Source organism: Schistocerca nitens, chromosome 9 (genome assembly GCF_023898315.1).
Source record: "Schistocerca nitens isolate TAMUIC-IGC-003100 chromosome 9, iqSchNite1.1, whole genome shotgun sequence".
Taxonomy (NCBI): Eukaryota; Metazoa; Arthropoda; class Insecta; order Orthoptera; family Acrididae; genus Schistocerca; species Schistocerca nitens.
The window spans coordinates 241,152,862-241,167,968 of NC_064622.1; the positions used below are offsets into that span (position 1 = coordinate 241,152,862).

General features: G+C 43.4%; 1 protein-coding gene across 1 annotated transcript in view; it reads right to left on the minus strand.

Moving 5' to 3' along the window:
• Nucleotides 1–6,945, minus strand: part of LOC126204156 (uncharacterized) — a 1,030,415-nt gene extending 1,023,470 nt beyond the window's left edge. Inside the window, exons 1-2 of the mRNA XM_049938564.1 lie at nucleotides 6,938–6,945; nucleotides 6,428–6,595 (exon numbers count right to left, since the gene is read on the minus strand). Coding sequence (XP_049794521.1) covers nucleotides 6,428–6,595; nucleotides 6,938–6,945 — 176 coding nt within the window. The remainder of the gene's footprint in view (nucleotides 1–6,427; nucleotides 6,596–6,937) is intronic.
• Between the last annotated feature and the right edge of the window lie 8,162 nt (nucleotides 6,946–15,107).

Below are 15,107 nucleotides of genomic sequence, written 5' to 3' on the forward strand. Positions count from 1 at the left end.
AGAACTGTCTCACAATCAGCCAAACAGCTCGTGCATCCAAGTTGCTGACAAGAGTAATATACAGGGAAATGGAAAGAAAACAGAGTATTCGTTAGATGACGATCAATTTGCCTTAGCAAAAGTAAACGCACCAGAGAGTCAGTTCTGACGTTGCTGTTGATAAAAGAAGGAAGACCAAAGAAAAAGAAGACAAGTTCATAGGATTTGTCGACATGGAGAAAGCATTCGACAATGTAAAGTAGTTTAAGGTGTTCGAAATCCTGAGAAACATAGGGCTAAGACGTAAGGTAGGCTGGATAATGTACAATTTGTACAAGAGCCAAGAGAGAACAATAAGAGTGGAAGGCCCAAGAACGGAGTGCACGGATTAAAAAGGGTGTAACGCAAAGATCTAGTCTGTTACCCCTGCTGTTCAGTCTATGTATCGAGCCAGCAATGACGGAAATATAAGAAGGGTTCGAGAGTGGAACTAAAATGCAAGGTGAAACGATATCAACGATATGATTCGCTGATGACATTGCTATGCTCACTGAAACTGCAGAAGAATTGCGAGACCTGTTGAACGGAATGAATAGTCTCATGAGCCTTGGGAGTAAATCGAAAAAAGACGAAAGTAGTGAGAAGTAGCAGAAGCGAGAACAGCGAGAGACTTAACATCAGGATTGATGGTCGTGGAGTACATGAAGTTAAGGAATTCTGCTACCTACACAGCAAAATAACACATGACGAACGGGACAAGGAGGACATCAAAAGCAGACTAGCACTGGCAAAAAGAGCATTCCTAGCCAAGAGAAGTCTATTGGAATAAAGAATATGTATTAATTTGAGGTGGAAATTTCTGAGAATGTACGTTTGCAGCACAGCATTGCATAGTAGTGAAACATGGACTATCGGAAAAGCGAAACACAATAGAAGGATTTGAGTTGTGGTTATACAGAAGAATGTTGAAAATTAGGTTGACTAGTAAGGGAAGGAATGAGGAGATTTTCTCCAGAATTGGCGAGGAAAATAATATGTGAGAAACACTGATAAGAAGATGGGATATGATGCTAGGACAGCTGTTAAGTCACCAGATAATATCTTCCATGCTACTAGAGAGAGCCGTAGAGTGTAAAAAATGTGGAGGAAGACAGAGGTTGGAATATGTCCATCGAATAATTGAGAACATAGGTTGCAAGTGCTACTCTGATAAGAAAAGATTGCTACAAGAGAAGAATTTGTCATGGGTGGCATCATACCAGCCACAAGCCTGATGACAAAAAAAAGAAAAAAAAAGAAATACTTGTTCGTTGTTGCGGCGTTTTGATGTCGGCGGTCCAAATCGTTAGTGGTCGTGTTGTGTACCATTGCATTTATCACTGAGCAGTCTCCCAATGGCGTGGCTGCGTTTCTGCAGACCTTTTCAGACGTAAGTTAACATTACACACTGAGAAAAATGTGAGAAGGATGTGGTAGTATTGAAGCGTGTGCGTGGGTGTCAACTGCAAATTGATTCAGAACGATATCCACTAAGTTAACAGATGGATAGTCGTTTGTTTTATACCAGGACGTCTTAAATGTGTTGGATTAGAGGTGGCTTAGCGCTACAAAACGGTTTAGAGTTTTCGAAATCATTTCTCTCATTTAGAATTTTATATAAATTTTTATATTATGTATGAATATGTCAATTTCTTTAATGATATCCATTTTTATACTTTCTCAGTTTTATGTAGGACATCCTGGTTGTCTTCGATTTTTAATGTATCGTCTGTGTCTTTAATATGTGTTGCTATTGTTGATGTATCAAATCAGTTTGTAGCGGACCATATTTCTTGCAGAGCGTCTACACCTGGCCACTGTGGCCCCGCTGAGCCATTTATTATTACGTAGTGCAGTTTTAAACTTACTGAAGTGAAAAGTTTAAAAATAACACGTCTTCATGGCATCAGATGATTCAAAATAACTACGCGTTCATCAATAACTTTTCCTGCTGACTTTAAAACTTTTCTTGGATTTGTTCTGTGATAAGCAGTTTTCTCATAACAGAATAAAGTTTAGTTAATTTTTTGTTATTGGAATTTTCTTAGAACAACAACCTCGTCACACGAAAATGCCCTGCCTTTCATGTGAGTGGTGAATCTGGGCTAATATATAGCTTTGCAATGTAAGGCATTGGTCAAATCTGTGATATTTAGTACATGGGAGTAAAAATATTTCTCATGAACCGCTTGTAGAAAATATTGCTTCCACTACCCCATGTCTAATTGTACTTGATGAAGCTCTTTGTAAAGGCTTTAGGATATTTCCATGAAAGATCACTTCATCGTCCAAGAAAATTCGAAAGCTGGAATTTTTGTTGGTCCCGAGATTGCAAAATAAATGAAAGGCCATTAATTTGAGCATACAATGAATACTAGAGAAAATGGCGCTTGGGCTCCTGTCAGGTGTGTTACTTAAAACTTTCTGGGAAATAAAACAATAAAAAATTACAATAAGATTGTCAAAATCATTTTGGAAGATTCAAGAAGTTCGGTTGTGACATATACTCACATATTTACCACTTCCCTGAAAAGCTGGGCATTAAAGCGAAGTTCAAGGAACACGATTTCACCTGAACGTTAAGAGGATGGAAAGAAGGTACCAGGAAACATGGAATGAAAACATGGTAGCCGACAATTGATGGATGCTGGAAACTAACAGTACATATGAATGTTCTAGGAAGAAAGGAAAAACAATGTGAAAGTTTGAGATATAAATGTGACAAAGAACTCATAATGCTTTAACGTCACGTGCTTGTAGAATTTGTGGTATATGCCAAAAGAGGAAATCCATGATTATGAAAATGTAGATCTTGATTGAAATTTCATTTTAACGTTCGCACTTCAGTTACTTAAAGCTTTAAACAATGAGGTGTTATTTTGTGAAATATCGTGAAGTTACAGAACAAAAAGAAAGTAAATTTCAGAATCTGCCTTATAAATTGATTGTAGAATGGAAATGTTGAAATAAATTCGAAATCTTTGTTTAGTGCTTGTGTAATTCAGCGGCTTATAAAATGGCCTGTGACGCCTGTCTAGATTATTAGATAAGACAGACCGGAAGAGCCATCAGCATCAGATATAAAGAGAACTGATTAGGAATAAAGGGTGCTAATATGCATAATTCGCTCTTTATGCATCATTTCCTTATTAGAGGCTACAGACCACAGGGAATCGAACAAGAGAAAAGAAAGACTATACTCTTGAAATTATTGAAGAACTGAAGTTATATGCATATATCTCTCAATGACGGGCTCATTCTGTACCAACAGCTACAATTAAGAAATGGAAATTTCCTTCATGGCTTTAGAATGTTGTTGACAAATGTTTGACATACTGTCCTTCGGTCCTTCGTTAGCTGAAGGTATTTACACACGTTTCTCAGACTTCGTTTTCCTACTTTTTTAAATGTTTTTATTTTAGTCCATAGCTGTCATTCCTACTATGTTAATTCTACTGATTTGAAGCGTGTTAATTCTATCTGCAATGGACAGATGGTGCGTACAACTGGTGTTTCATTATACAGCATTTCCTATATATTTCATACATTACCTATCTTTATACTTCTTTTACTAAGCTTATGCCTTTTTGTAACATTTTTTCATTTATAACGTAAGTTTTCTTAATTTTCTAAGCTATTCATGACCCACAGGTGGTGCGCAGTGCGATGTTTCCACGTAGCGGCAAAAACAGTAGAGAAGCCTTTCAATCTGACAACACCAGTCCTAGTGGTTTCCTATAATCGTGGTTTTACTGTAAGACATCTTTTACTTATCTGACTCTAGCATTGTAGCTCATATATTTTTTCTATTTCTCCACGCAATGTGGATCTACGAAACCTTTTCTGTATTTATACTTTTACTGCTACTTAAGGCTTTAGTTACGGTTGTGATTTTCCTACGTTAATTAAGAAATCTGTGCAACTAACTATAACTTATTCTGATGAATATGCCCTTAAGTGACATCGAAACAAGGTAAGTGCAATAACATTTGTGCAAACTGTAGGCATTTTCATCCTTCATTAAAACTTAAATACGGTTGCGGAACGTCAGCCATTTTCAAGACTGTACGATTGTAGAATATATATATATTTTAGACTTAATCCGACAAAAGTCTTACAAAATGCAGCTCAGTGTAGTTTACGAACACGTTGTATGTCGAAGTAAACAGGGAGTTATTCATAGGTGCCTTCAGAGTTCAGAAGACGAATGTGCGATAACTTCAAGACTACAGAAATCAGCGACATATCAGTGGGTAAAGCACTTCTGCACGATATGAATTCACATTAATGTTATTAAATACTGGCACCGCATCAATTTCATGCTTGCCGTTCACTAAGCTGCTGAATCCATACGTTCTATAAAAATGGATATAGAGCAGGTGTGAATGAATGAATGTATATATGTTCCACATCTCCTACTAAACCAATGGGTCGATTTCAACCAAATTTCGTCCGCATGTCACTTATTGTCTGGAAATCATCGCTGTGGGGGTAACCTATGAAAGAGGTTGGAGACGAAAAAGCAGAGTTGCTGACAATCTGAGGATTCCCATACCTTTTTCATCCGGTATTTGAGAATGAGAGCACTTACAGACTTACACCTAACTTTATAAATTATTTCAGCCTATAAAATTTTTTTTTCGTTGGTAACCTCAAAAAAGTAATGAAAGGAAACTCGTTTATTGCTTACATAATTTTCCCTATTCATTCAGCAGAACTGCAGAATGAAGCAAAATGTTTTAATTTATTACTTCTTTACTACCAACTGACTGTATTGGCGATACATTTCGCAGACAGTATTCAGCTATACCACTGAATATAACATCATAAATACCGAGACGCGTGGAAAACTGCCGCATCGTGAATGACGTTACGTTTTAATTTATTACTTCCTCACTTCTAACTATCCACAAACCATTTCGCAGGAAGTAGCCATATATACCGCTGGAAGTACTTGCAGACTTACTATAAAGCACGCAGTTCGGGAGATACGGTGCCATAAACGACAAGCTGCATGAAAATGAAAATGCAGTGAAAAATTCGCTAGAGATATGGATGAAATATGTGCCTAAATACGTGTGAGATATACTAAATATATATGGAATACATTTGAAAGTTGTGTATACTGGCAAATCCACAGTGAGAAGCTCATCCTAAACCCTGAAACGATGGAAATAAAATTTGGTACAGATATTAGTTACAAACAGCAATGAAATACTGTGGGTGAGAGTGGAAATGCGAGCGGAAATGAGCGTTTGGCGTCAATGGCCGGGAGGCCCCTTACGGGGCAGGTCCGGCCGTCTTGGTGCAGGTCTTACTACATTCGACGCCACATTGGGCGCCCTGAGCGCCAGATGGGGATGAAATGATGATGAAGACAACACAACAGCCAGTCCCTAAGCGGAGAAAATCCCCGAGCCATCCGGGAATCGAACCCAGGCCCCTTAGGATGCCAGTCCGTCACGCTGACCATTCAGTTATCGGGGGGACGGGGTGAGAGTGACAACGTGGGAGAGATGGTAGGAGATGGAGAGACAGCAAGAAGGAAGGGAGAGATGGGCACATTATGGGGGAGGGGGGTGATATTGACAGACAATGGGAGAAATGGAGAGGGCAGAGGAGAATGTGGACAGAGAAAGGAAAGTGACAGAGTGAAGAATAGATACGGAGAGGATGCAGTGAGAAAGAGATGACGGACAAAGGGGAAGGAGGAAAAGGACAGACATTGGGAAGAAAAGGAGATGGTCAGAGAAAGGAAGGAGAAGGAGATAAGCAGGATGAGTGTGAAGGATGAGATATAAAGAGAAAGGTGGAGGAGGTGATGGAAAGAGAGGGAAGGAAGGAGGAGAGGGACTAATAACAGACTGGAATAAATCCATAACCGGGCCATGACGGGTCTTAAGGTAGTCGCCTAGAAAGGCGCTACAGCCATCAGTTTCGTCTATCTGTTCGCTGTGCGCAACTTATTGGATGCGACAATACGGAGCACACCTGCCCCTAGTTAAACTACTCCACCAAATGTATTACGAATCGAAAGTTGGAGGGATGTACTATCCACTGATACGTGTCATTTTTCTGTACGTCTTGTAGTTTTAATGTAGTCGTCTTCTTAAACGCTGGAGGTGCCTACGAATAACTCTGCGTAAAATGTTGTCAAATATGTAAGTAGTAAGATACAGTCTGCAGCTAACACTGTCAAGCCAAGAACGTGGCAGCGAAGATCGAGCAGGAGAAACGTGCCCAACTGTGTGAGTGAGGTAGTCACACCGTCCTATCGCGTGACCATCACAGGACTAGAGCTACCACTAGCACTACCACCGGCCTGGTCGCCAGTCCCAGCGAGTCGCGACGGCAGCTCGGCTACTACCGTGGGGCAGGGAGGGGGCGGGGCTGGCCAGCCTGGACTTACGGAGTGCCTTCGCCGTCGTAGCTGCCGGTGGTCTGGCGGGTGGGCGCCGAGGAGGCGGTGGGCGTGACGGCGGCGCCGTTCTTCTCGGGCAGGCTGCTCGTGGACAAGCTGTGCGGCCTGTTGGGCCGCGCCAGCGGCAGCGGCTGCAGACTATTGAACCTTAGGAAGCTGCAACATGCCGGCCGCTCTGCACGCGCCGCTCTCCACCCTGCTCTGGCTCGCCACTAGCGCTACCGGGGCGCTGCTGCAGCTGCTGCGGGGGCGGTCTACAGGCGCTGCGGCTAGCTCTCTCTTCTACGCCAGCGACTGTCTACGTCCCGTCGTCGACAAAGCTCATAGCAGTACACTGATGAGCAACTGAATTGGGTAAACCTCCAACTACTTGCCAGCAAAAGGAATATGGTGGAGACCTGAAAAGGCTCGAACGCTTTACAGAAATTGTGGTACAGAGGTATCGACGTGCTCTTCGTCAACCAAACTCGGTGCGTCGTATACGCTGGGCAAACTCACTCTTCCATCGCTCTCAGGACAACGGTGCCATGCATGCACACCACCAGATGACGCGGAATTGACGTAATCGGGCTGCCTGCGACTCTGACTGGCCGGCGCGTCTTTCTAGGTGGCCACAGTTTAGAACTTCACCCACATTCAGTACAGGTACAGACTTATCAACGTTAGTACGGAAGACCACAGGAGAGCATTGCACTGACGTAGCACTATTCTGCTAAAACATTAGTAAGATTAAGGGACTACCAGACTGAATCAGCATTCAAAACTATTCATTTCTGTCAAGAACACCACAGAACTTTTTCTTTGAGTCATCAGTCTTGTAACTGTATTGATGTGGCCCGCCACGAATTCCTCCCCTGAACCAAGTATTCTGAAATATCTGTTGGATGTATTCCAGTCTCTGTCTTGCCACACACTTTTTCCCTCTACAACGCCCACTAGTTTTAGGGAGCTCCCTAATGTTTAACACATATCCCATCATCTTGATGTTCCTTCTAGTCACTGTTCTTAATATGTTCATTTCTTCACCGACACTTGGAAGGCCTTTTTCATTTCTTACAATAACAAACCCTCTAATTTTCAACATTGCTCTGTAGCATCACATCTCAAAATCTTTTATTCTCTTCTCTTACGGCTTTTCCACTGTCCATACAATGATGTGCTCCAGGTACACATTCAGAGAAATTTATTCCTCCCATTGAGGCGTATTTTTGATTCCAGTAGAATTCACTTGCCTGTGCTAGTCTGCTTTATATCTCCTCCTTGATTCGGATGTCATGGATTACTTTGCTTCTAGGGCAACAGATTTTCTTAACTTCGACTACTTCGTGATCACCAATTATGATGTTAAATTGCTCGCTACTCTCTTTTCTGTGCCAGTCGGTGTTGCCGAGCGGTTCTACGCGCTTCATTCTGGAACCCCGCGACCGCTACGGTCGCAGGTTCGAATCCTGCCTCGGGCATGGATGTGTGTGATGTCCTTAGGTTAGTTAGGTTTAACTAGTTCTAAGTTCTAGGGGACTGATGACCACAGCAGTTGAGTCCCATACTGCTCAGAGCCATTTGAACCATCTCTTTTCTGTTGCTTCAGCTATTCAAAATTTAAGACTGCGTAGTACAGTTTTCATCTTTTTTTAGGTCTGATTGTGTGTATTTGCCACCTCCAGTACCCAAACTTCAGGAAGTAATTACACTGAAGGCTCAAAACATTACGGACAACGGTTGAACAGCGAATTAATCCACCAATTAAACGCAATACAGCAGTGACTCCGCATAGCTTGGATCGGAAAAGTAGGATTCCACAGCGGTGTGTCACAAGATGTCTATTCACAGGTCACGTAATTCCCGTGAACTGTTGGCCTTTACTTTGTGGGCGAGAAGCAGGCGCGCGATAGTGTTTCCGTTGTGTTTCCACCGGTTCACGTCAGATAAATTTGTTGGTCTAAACATGAATTTGAGTTCACAATAATGATCCTCAAACTACTGTAGCACGATTCTGGTCTTGTGACAAGGACACTTACCCTGCTGGAAGATGCCCGTTCCGTAAGGGAATACCTCAAACGCGGTCCATAATTATATACACGTAATCTGAAGCACTCATGGTGTCTTCCACCACCTTGGGTCCAAAGGTAACCCACTTGAATTTTCCTAATAGCATAAAATTGCATCCACCAACCTGTATACGTGGCGCGGTGCACATATCGAGTAGCGGTTCGCTTGGATACGACCATCGATCTGCCGTAACAAGGTACGTGTTTCATCCGTCAAAGTGCCACGTTTAAGTTTAATCAGTAGATCAGTCTCTAAGACTGCGTGCTTACTGCAATCGTACTGGACGAAGTCGGTGAATCAGTGTAGGCAGATGATGGTGTCGTCTTCCTTAGTGCCCCAAGTTCAATAATTTACGCTTAACAATGTGCTCCGAAACACTTGTGCCTCTAAGAGCATCGTACTCTTTCGTCACAAACAGCACGCACACACCCGACCACGTACGCTGTTTCCAAGACTCGCATTCTCTAGCGCCAGGTCAAAACAATCTGTCCCTACTATTTCCTCATTTGTGGCGTGTATTTCCGTTAGATTGATCCTCAAATCCGCCTCTGTTCCACTTACATACTTTCCTTACCACGTCAGCTGTTACTCGTTCACTCGGTTTGAAGTGAATATAATGTTGTGGCTCATCAGCGAGTTGGAATCGCAGGGTAGTTCATGGTGAAAATATTCCTCTCCAAGTCTCCAAAAAAAGTATGTACATTCTGGGGTGGCAGTATCAAACAAAGGAAGAAATTTCTGAGAATGTACGTCTGCAATATAGCATTGTATGAATGTAAACATGGACTGTAGAAAAACTGGAACAGAAGAGATTCGAAGCATTTGAGATGTGGTGCTACAGACGAATGCTGAAAATTAGATGAAGTGATACGTTAAGGAATCAGGGGTTTCTGCGGAGAATCGGTGAGGAAAGGAATATATGGAAAACATTGATAAGGAGAAGGGACAGGATGATAGGACATCTGTTAAGACATCAGGGAATGACTTCATGGTGCCAGAGCGAGCTGTAGAGGGCAAAAACTGTAGAGGAAGACAGAGATTGTACAGCATCCAACAAATAATTGAGGACGCACGTTGCAAATGGTACTCTGATATGAATAGGAATTCGTGGCGGGCCGCATCAAACCAGTCAGAAGACTAATGACCAAACAAAAAAAAAAAAAAATCATTTGTACTGGACGTTGTTTCCGTTTCTGATGCAAGTCTTCCGACATTGACGACAATGCTGATTTTTTAGTTCTTACCTCTACTGCCAGTGACTCTTTCTGGTGGGCAACCTAATTCTTTTCAACGCTGATTCCTTTGCTGCAATTTGCAATTCCGCACCGTGCATGATTTCACTCCATTCCAAATGGCTCTGAGCACTATGGGACTCAACTGCTGTGGTCATTAGTCCCCTAGAACTTAGAACTACTTAAACCTAACTAACCTAAGGACATCACAAACATCCATGCCCGAGGCAGGATTCGAACCTGCGACCGTAGCAGTCACATCACTCCATTCCATCTTATGCTTATTTCAGTTTCCTTCTTGTCCCGCTTCTGATTCAGAAATTCCATTCTGTCTCTCGTTTGAAGCTCCATCTTTATGTCAGAGTATGGATTCAACGACTCCTGGGCGCCCGTAACGCCTAACACGAGTACCTGAAAGTTGAGGAAGCCCAGCCAAGTAGCGTCGGCTGACGGTTAAGTGTCTTAAACCGTTTTACTCGCAGAAAAAGATGGAAGAATTGAAGTAGTAACATCCTGTAATCATTTTCCACCCGCCGAAGGCCCACCATGTTCAACCGAGACCGTATCACATCACAAACTGTATTGAGAAAGAATAGATAGTCTCGGTTGCAAAATAGTTTTTTATTTATCTAATTTGTGAGGTGTTTAACTCTCAGAGGGCCATCATCAGACATCTGAGGGAAAAACAAGTCGCTTCAGTACAAATTTATGAGTCAGGATTCAGCTACAAAGCTACATTGTCAGTTAAATAAAGGAACTGGGATACCAGGACATGAGTTGTGAAAATAACGTAACCCAAGACAATCTCGCCGCGTGAAAACACTAGAGGACTACTGGCAAAAGTACAGAACGTTCTGTAATCACTAAAAATGGCACGTCGTTCAATACAACATAAAGGACACGTCCCCCTACGGATATAAATAAGAATATGTTTCATGGCCAAGAGCGGTAGCAGGAGCAAACATAAGAAACCAGGTAAGCAAGTTTGGAGATAATGTAACAAGTATTGAGAGCTGAGAGACCTAGGCTCTGTGTGAGTAATGTAAAGAATAAAATCGTACGAGAGTCAAATCTTACCTGTTTTGCACGTATTCGCTCTTAACACAACACAGGACATGTTTACAGCACAGAGCAGGAGTACAAAGCGTCCTTATGACACCCAGATGATGTGTCCTGACGTGACATTTTTGGTGATTTGCAGAACTTTCTGCACACTTGCCAGTGTTCCTAGAGTGTTTTTACCCGGTGTGTCTTTGGTTGCGCTCTTTTCACAACTCAGATCGTGGTTTCCCAGTTGCTTTATTTAACTGACAATGTAGCTTTGTATGAGCCCTGGCTCATAAATTTGTACTGAGGAAACCTGTTTTTTCTCCAGATATCTGATGATCCTCCTCTGAGAGTGAAGCTCTTTACAAACTAAATAAATAAAAAACCGTTTTGCAGTCCACACTGCATATTATTTCCTGAAGATCTCAAGAGGCTGCTGTAGCAAGATCCGAAAGATGGAGTGGCGTGATTTTCACAAACTGTAATTTAATTGTTCCAGAAATGCTTCCCTTTCGATCCCCGTACACCGATTCCTTATACACTGCGCAAAATAACTAAAGGGTTACTTTTGTAAAACCATGTGACTTTATCCTATTGTGACGCAGCAGTTGGATATTTTGGTCCAAAGTGCCTACAAGCTTCCTCTGTAATGTCAGCTCCGGGATCGGCAACGCTTGAACAGCAAAGTGTCGATACATGCGAAATAACGCCGGAGTTCAGTAGTACGTGCGAGCTGTATAATGGGTTGATGTCACATTGCGCCAAATTTCACCAGCATTCAGCCCGACGCCACCGCAGATGTGTTACAGGGGAAGGTGTGACACGCACACCCCTTTTGAACCACAACTTATGTCTCTGCGTTGAGGGTCAGAACCCCGACCGCTAGTATTGAAGTCAATTGGTTTTCTTATCGGAGGACGAGGAGAAAGTTCCAAACACACCGTCTGACGCATGGCGGGGTTGCTGGCGGCGCGTTTCGAATTCCTGGTGCCACTAGCTCCATCTGCCGTGTGATGTCCCTCTGCTTTAAGGCCAAGAAGATCTTTTCTCGAGGAAGTCGATAGGGACGGGGCTTGTGTTGCCATGGAGAACTGGGGAGTGGTAAAGGAGCGAAGAGGCCGGTGTGAGAGGCCCACCCGGCGAGTAAGGCGAGCGTCTTGCTCGCGGAGTCCGGCGAATGGCTGCTGGGCATATTTGTGGGCCGATTTGAATCCGTGGCTGACTTCGAGTGCCGTCTTCGTGCGTAGCATGTCCAGCCAGCTCTGGCAAGGGGCAAGGTGCACACCGGCGACAGAGTTGAAGCCAGTTTCGCTTTGCTGAATTCTGGGCTCCCTTTGGAACTGGTAAGCTCCAACTTTCATTCGTGAACTTTAGTAATGGTTTGGATTTTGAGGTCTTACCTGTAATTTTTTAATTGATACCTATAGATCTGTTGCGATCATTGCGATTTCTTACATGATCTACTTCACCACCAGTTGGTTCGTTGAACAGTGGTTGTTGTTTGTTTTGTTTGAGTCGATACTGGCCTTGGTTGTTTGTTAACAGGGTATCTAAAACTGTGTGAACCGGACGTGTTTCCTGGGCCGGATTGATAGCGTGTTTCTTCTATGCTGTGGCCGGATATAACCCCCCTTCCCCCCTTCCCCCTTCACCCCCCTCCCCCCCCCCGTACACCGTCATCACGCAGTACCTCGATAAGTACCTTTCTCTTGTAATACGACCGGGTGCAGGTTTCGAGTTACCTTTCGGCATTGCAGACGTCATCGCTCTGGGTTTCAAAATTTGCAAGGCAATGTAATTAGTTTTGGCAGCCTAATTTTCTTTCGGGAATTTTTCCGTCGTTGATGTGGTATCTTGCAGTGACGCAGGTGTTGCTTTCACGTAATTAACCTTGCTGTGTTAGTATTTCTTTTGCCGGTCTGTTCGCAACAAAAAGGGCCTTGGAAGGTCGCTCCTCTCGTTACACCGTTTCTTGGCCTTCGTGTCTGGTATAGTCTTGTGCTCCTTGCGTATAAGTCTTCTAGTGGACCCCTTGTGAGGAGGCAATTCAAACTCTTGGTTATTTAACTGAAGCAGCTATTCATGAAGGCCTACCTGTTTTCTGTTTGGTAGTCTTACTTAACTGAAGCTGTAATTAAAGGAGCCCTGCTTGTATTTGGTAATTTTACTTAACTGAAGTGCTTATCATTGAAGGCCTGCCTGTTTTCTATTTGCTAATTTTACATAACTGAAGCTGTTATTAAAGAAGACCTGCCTTTTTTTCTATTCGGCAGTTTTACTTAACTGAAGCTTTTATTATTGAAGGCCTGCCTGTTTCCTTTTAATTAAATTAAGACCTACTTCATAATTTTGGTTAGATGAAATTATTATTCATGGCCTAGCTGTTTCTGTTGCCCGATTATTGAGATCTGATATGTTATCCAGTCTGTTTTGTAATTAACTGAAATAGTGATCGCTAAACTGTTAACTGTTTCAGAGGTATTTATGCCAATAAGGTAGTAACAGGAACTGACACATGATGGTACTAGGGCCCTAATCTTTCGCCTTACGTCCCTTTATCCATAACTGTACGTTCCGTGGTAGCTCTGAATCGACACGGAAAGTTGTCAGAGACTGCATAAAGGGCGTGAATCACACAAGTCTTTTCGTCGTCCTCACCCATTTCGCGGACGAAAACGACATTTCGCAGTGCGATGTGCAACACAATGAAAAACCGACAATGCGGCCAGAACCCCCTCCAAAACGACTGAATCTTTCTCTATGGACACAATTTGGCTGCTATCCTGTTGAACATGCTCTGACCCGTATGAGAATAGCGCGAACAGAACTTTTACTTTGGTATACTGGGGCCAGTATGGTCCGTTGAAAATCGTTCGACGAAGTTTGAACCTCATCCTAAGCATAAAACGGTTTATGTGCTTTTAAAGACCTCGTGCGGTGTGACCTTAGGAGGAGGGTGTCACCGATATGTACGTGAATACTAAGTACCCCACGTTTCGGCAACACCCTCAGTACCAACTGCGAACCTTTATTTAGCGGGAAAACACTTGACAGATTCCTGGCCACCTGGGGACTGATAATCCCTTCGACAACCTTCAGATTCGGCACGCCCAGAAGCAGGCGCTAGAGCCACGGCATAGCGAAACTAAAATACAACCTAGGAATAGTTCAAGGATTGTCTCTGCACAGACATATTTTTAAAGTGCTCAACAAAAATGCGTAGGTGGCAGCGAGGGTATTGACGAACTGGGAGGTAGTAAAGGTTTTGGGTGTTTTATTTATGCATGTTTCAATGTCGCCCCCACACGCGTGAACACGGCAAAGGAGGCCTGAAAAGCATAAACATATTATACTGCATCTGACCAGGTTCAAATTTCGACGAATGTTATCCAACGATCGATGCTGAATCTGACAGACCAGGGCCCGTATTTGTTCCGGTGTACCAGAGTAAAAACTGTGGTCGCATTACTCTGCAAATTGGTCACATAATGTTCAGTTTGGTTGCAGTCCCATGACGTCCATAGAGAAGGTTTCAGCGATAAAGGGTGGCGGGGGCTGCCAGCAGTGTCAGAAGCTGTTAAGAATGTGGTTCTGTTGCACATCGCACTGCAAACTGTCGTCTTCGGCCGCGAAATGTGTGAGAATGATTGACGCCCTTCACGCCACATCCTGAGGCATGTTCCTGTCGATTATGAGAGACGGCGTGTCCGAAACTTTTTCCTCGTCCACCCGAAATAAAATCACATGAATGGCGGAGATAGCGGTTCTCACGTCCCTCACAGAACTGTCAAGAGAATGGAGAATCTGTGGGTAAGGAAGATGGAGTGTGAGACGGTCTTTTCATCGTGACAGTCGTCCACGATGGATTGGGGAAGAATAGTGGTGAAGAGTGGTGACGTCATCAACCCACCTCACACTTCACATGAACTTCTGAGCTCAGGCCTCCTTTTCCCATGCGTCGACCCTTTGCGTCCGAAACGTCGACGAGCCCAAGAGTGACGTCGCAGGACTCCATGCTCTCGCACCATGACAGAGGACGGCTGTAGGCACCTTTGTACTAAGTTTCGCACTTCTGTGTCGCTATGGCGGTAAATCATGTGATTTCAAAAACGTAAGCTTTTAGTTCTTTTGCTCACTGGACAGAACAATGTCTCAAATGTGGTCAGTTACACTGGAGGTGAACGTTGCCAGAAGTGTTAATATCCATCCGTGGGTCCTTAATTGCCGGCGACTGACTCTCTTTGGTTGAAGTAGGTTGCAAAGCGTATACATGCTTCTTCGCTCCGTGAAACCATTCTACAACCGCCCAAAATATGACCCGTCACCACCCCTGGACGAGA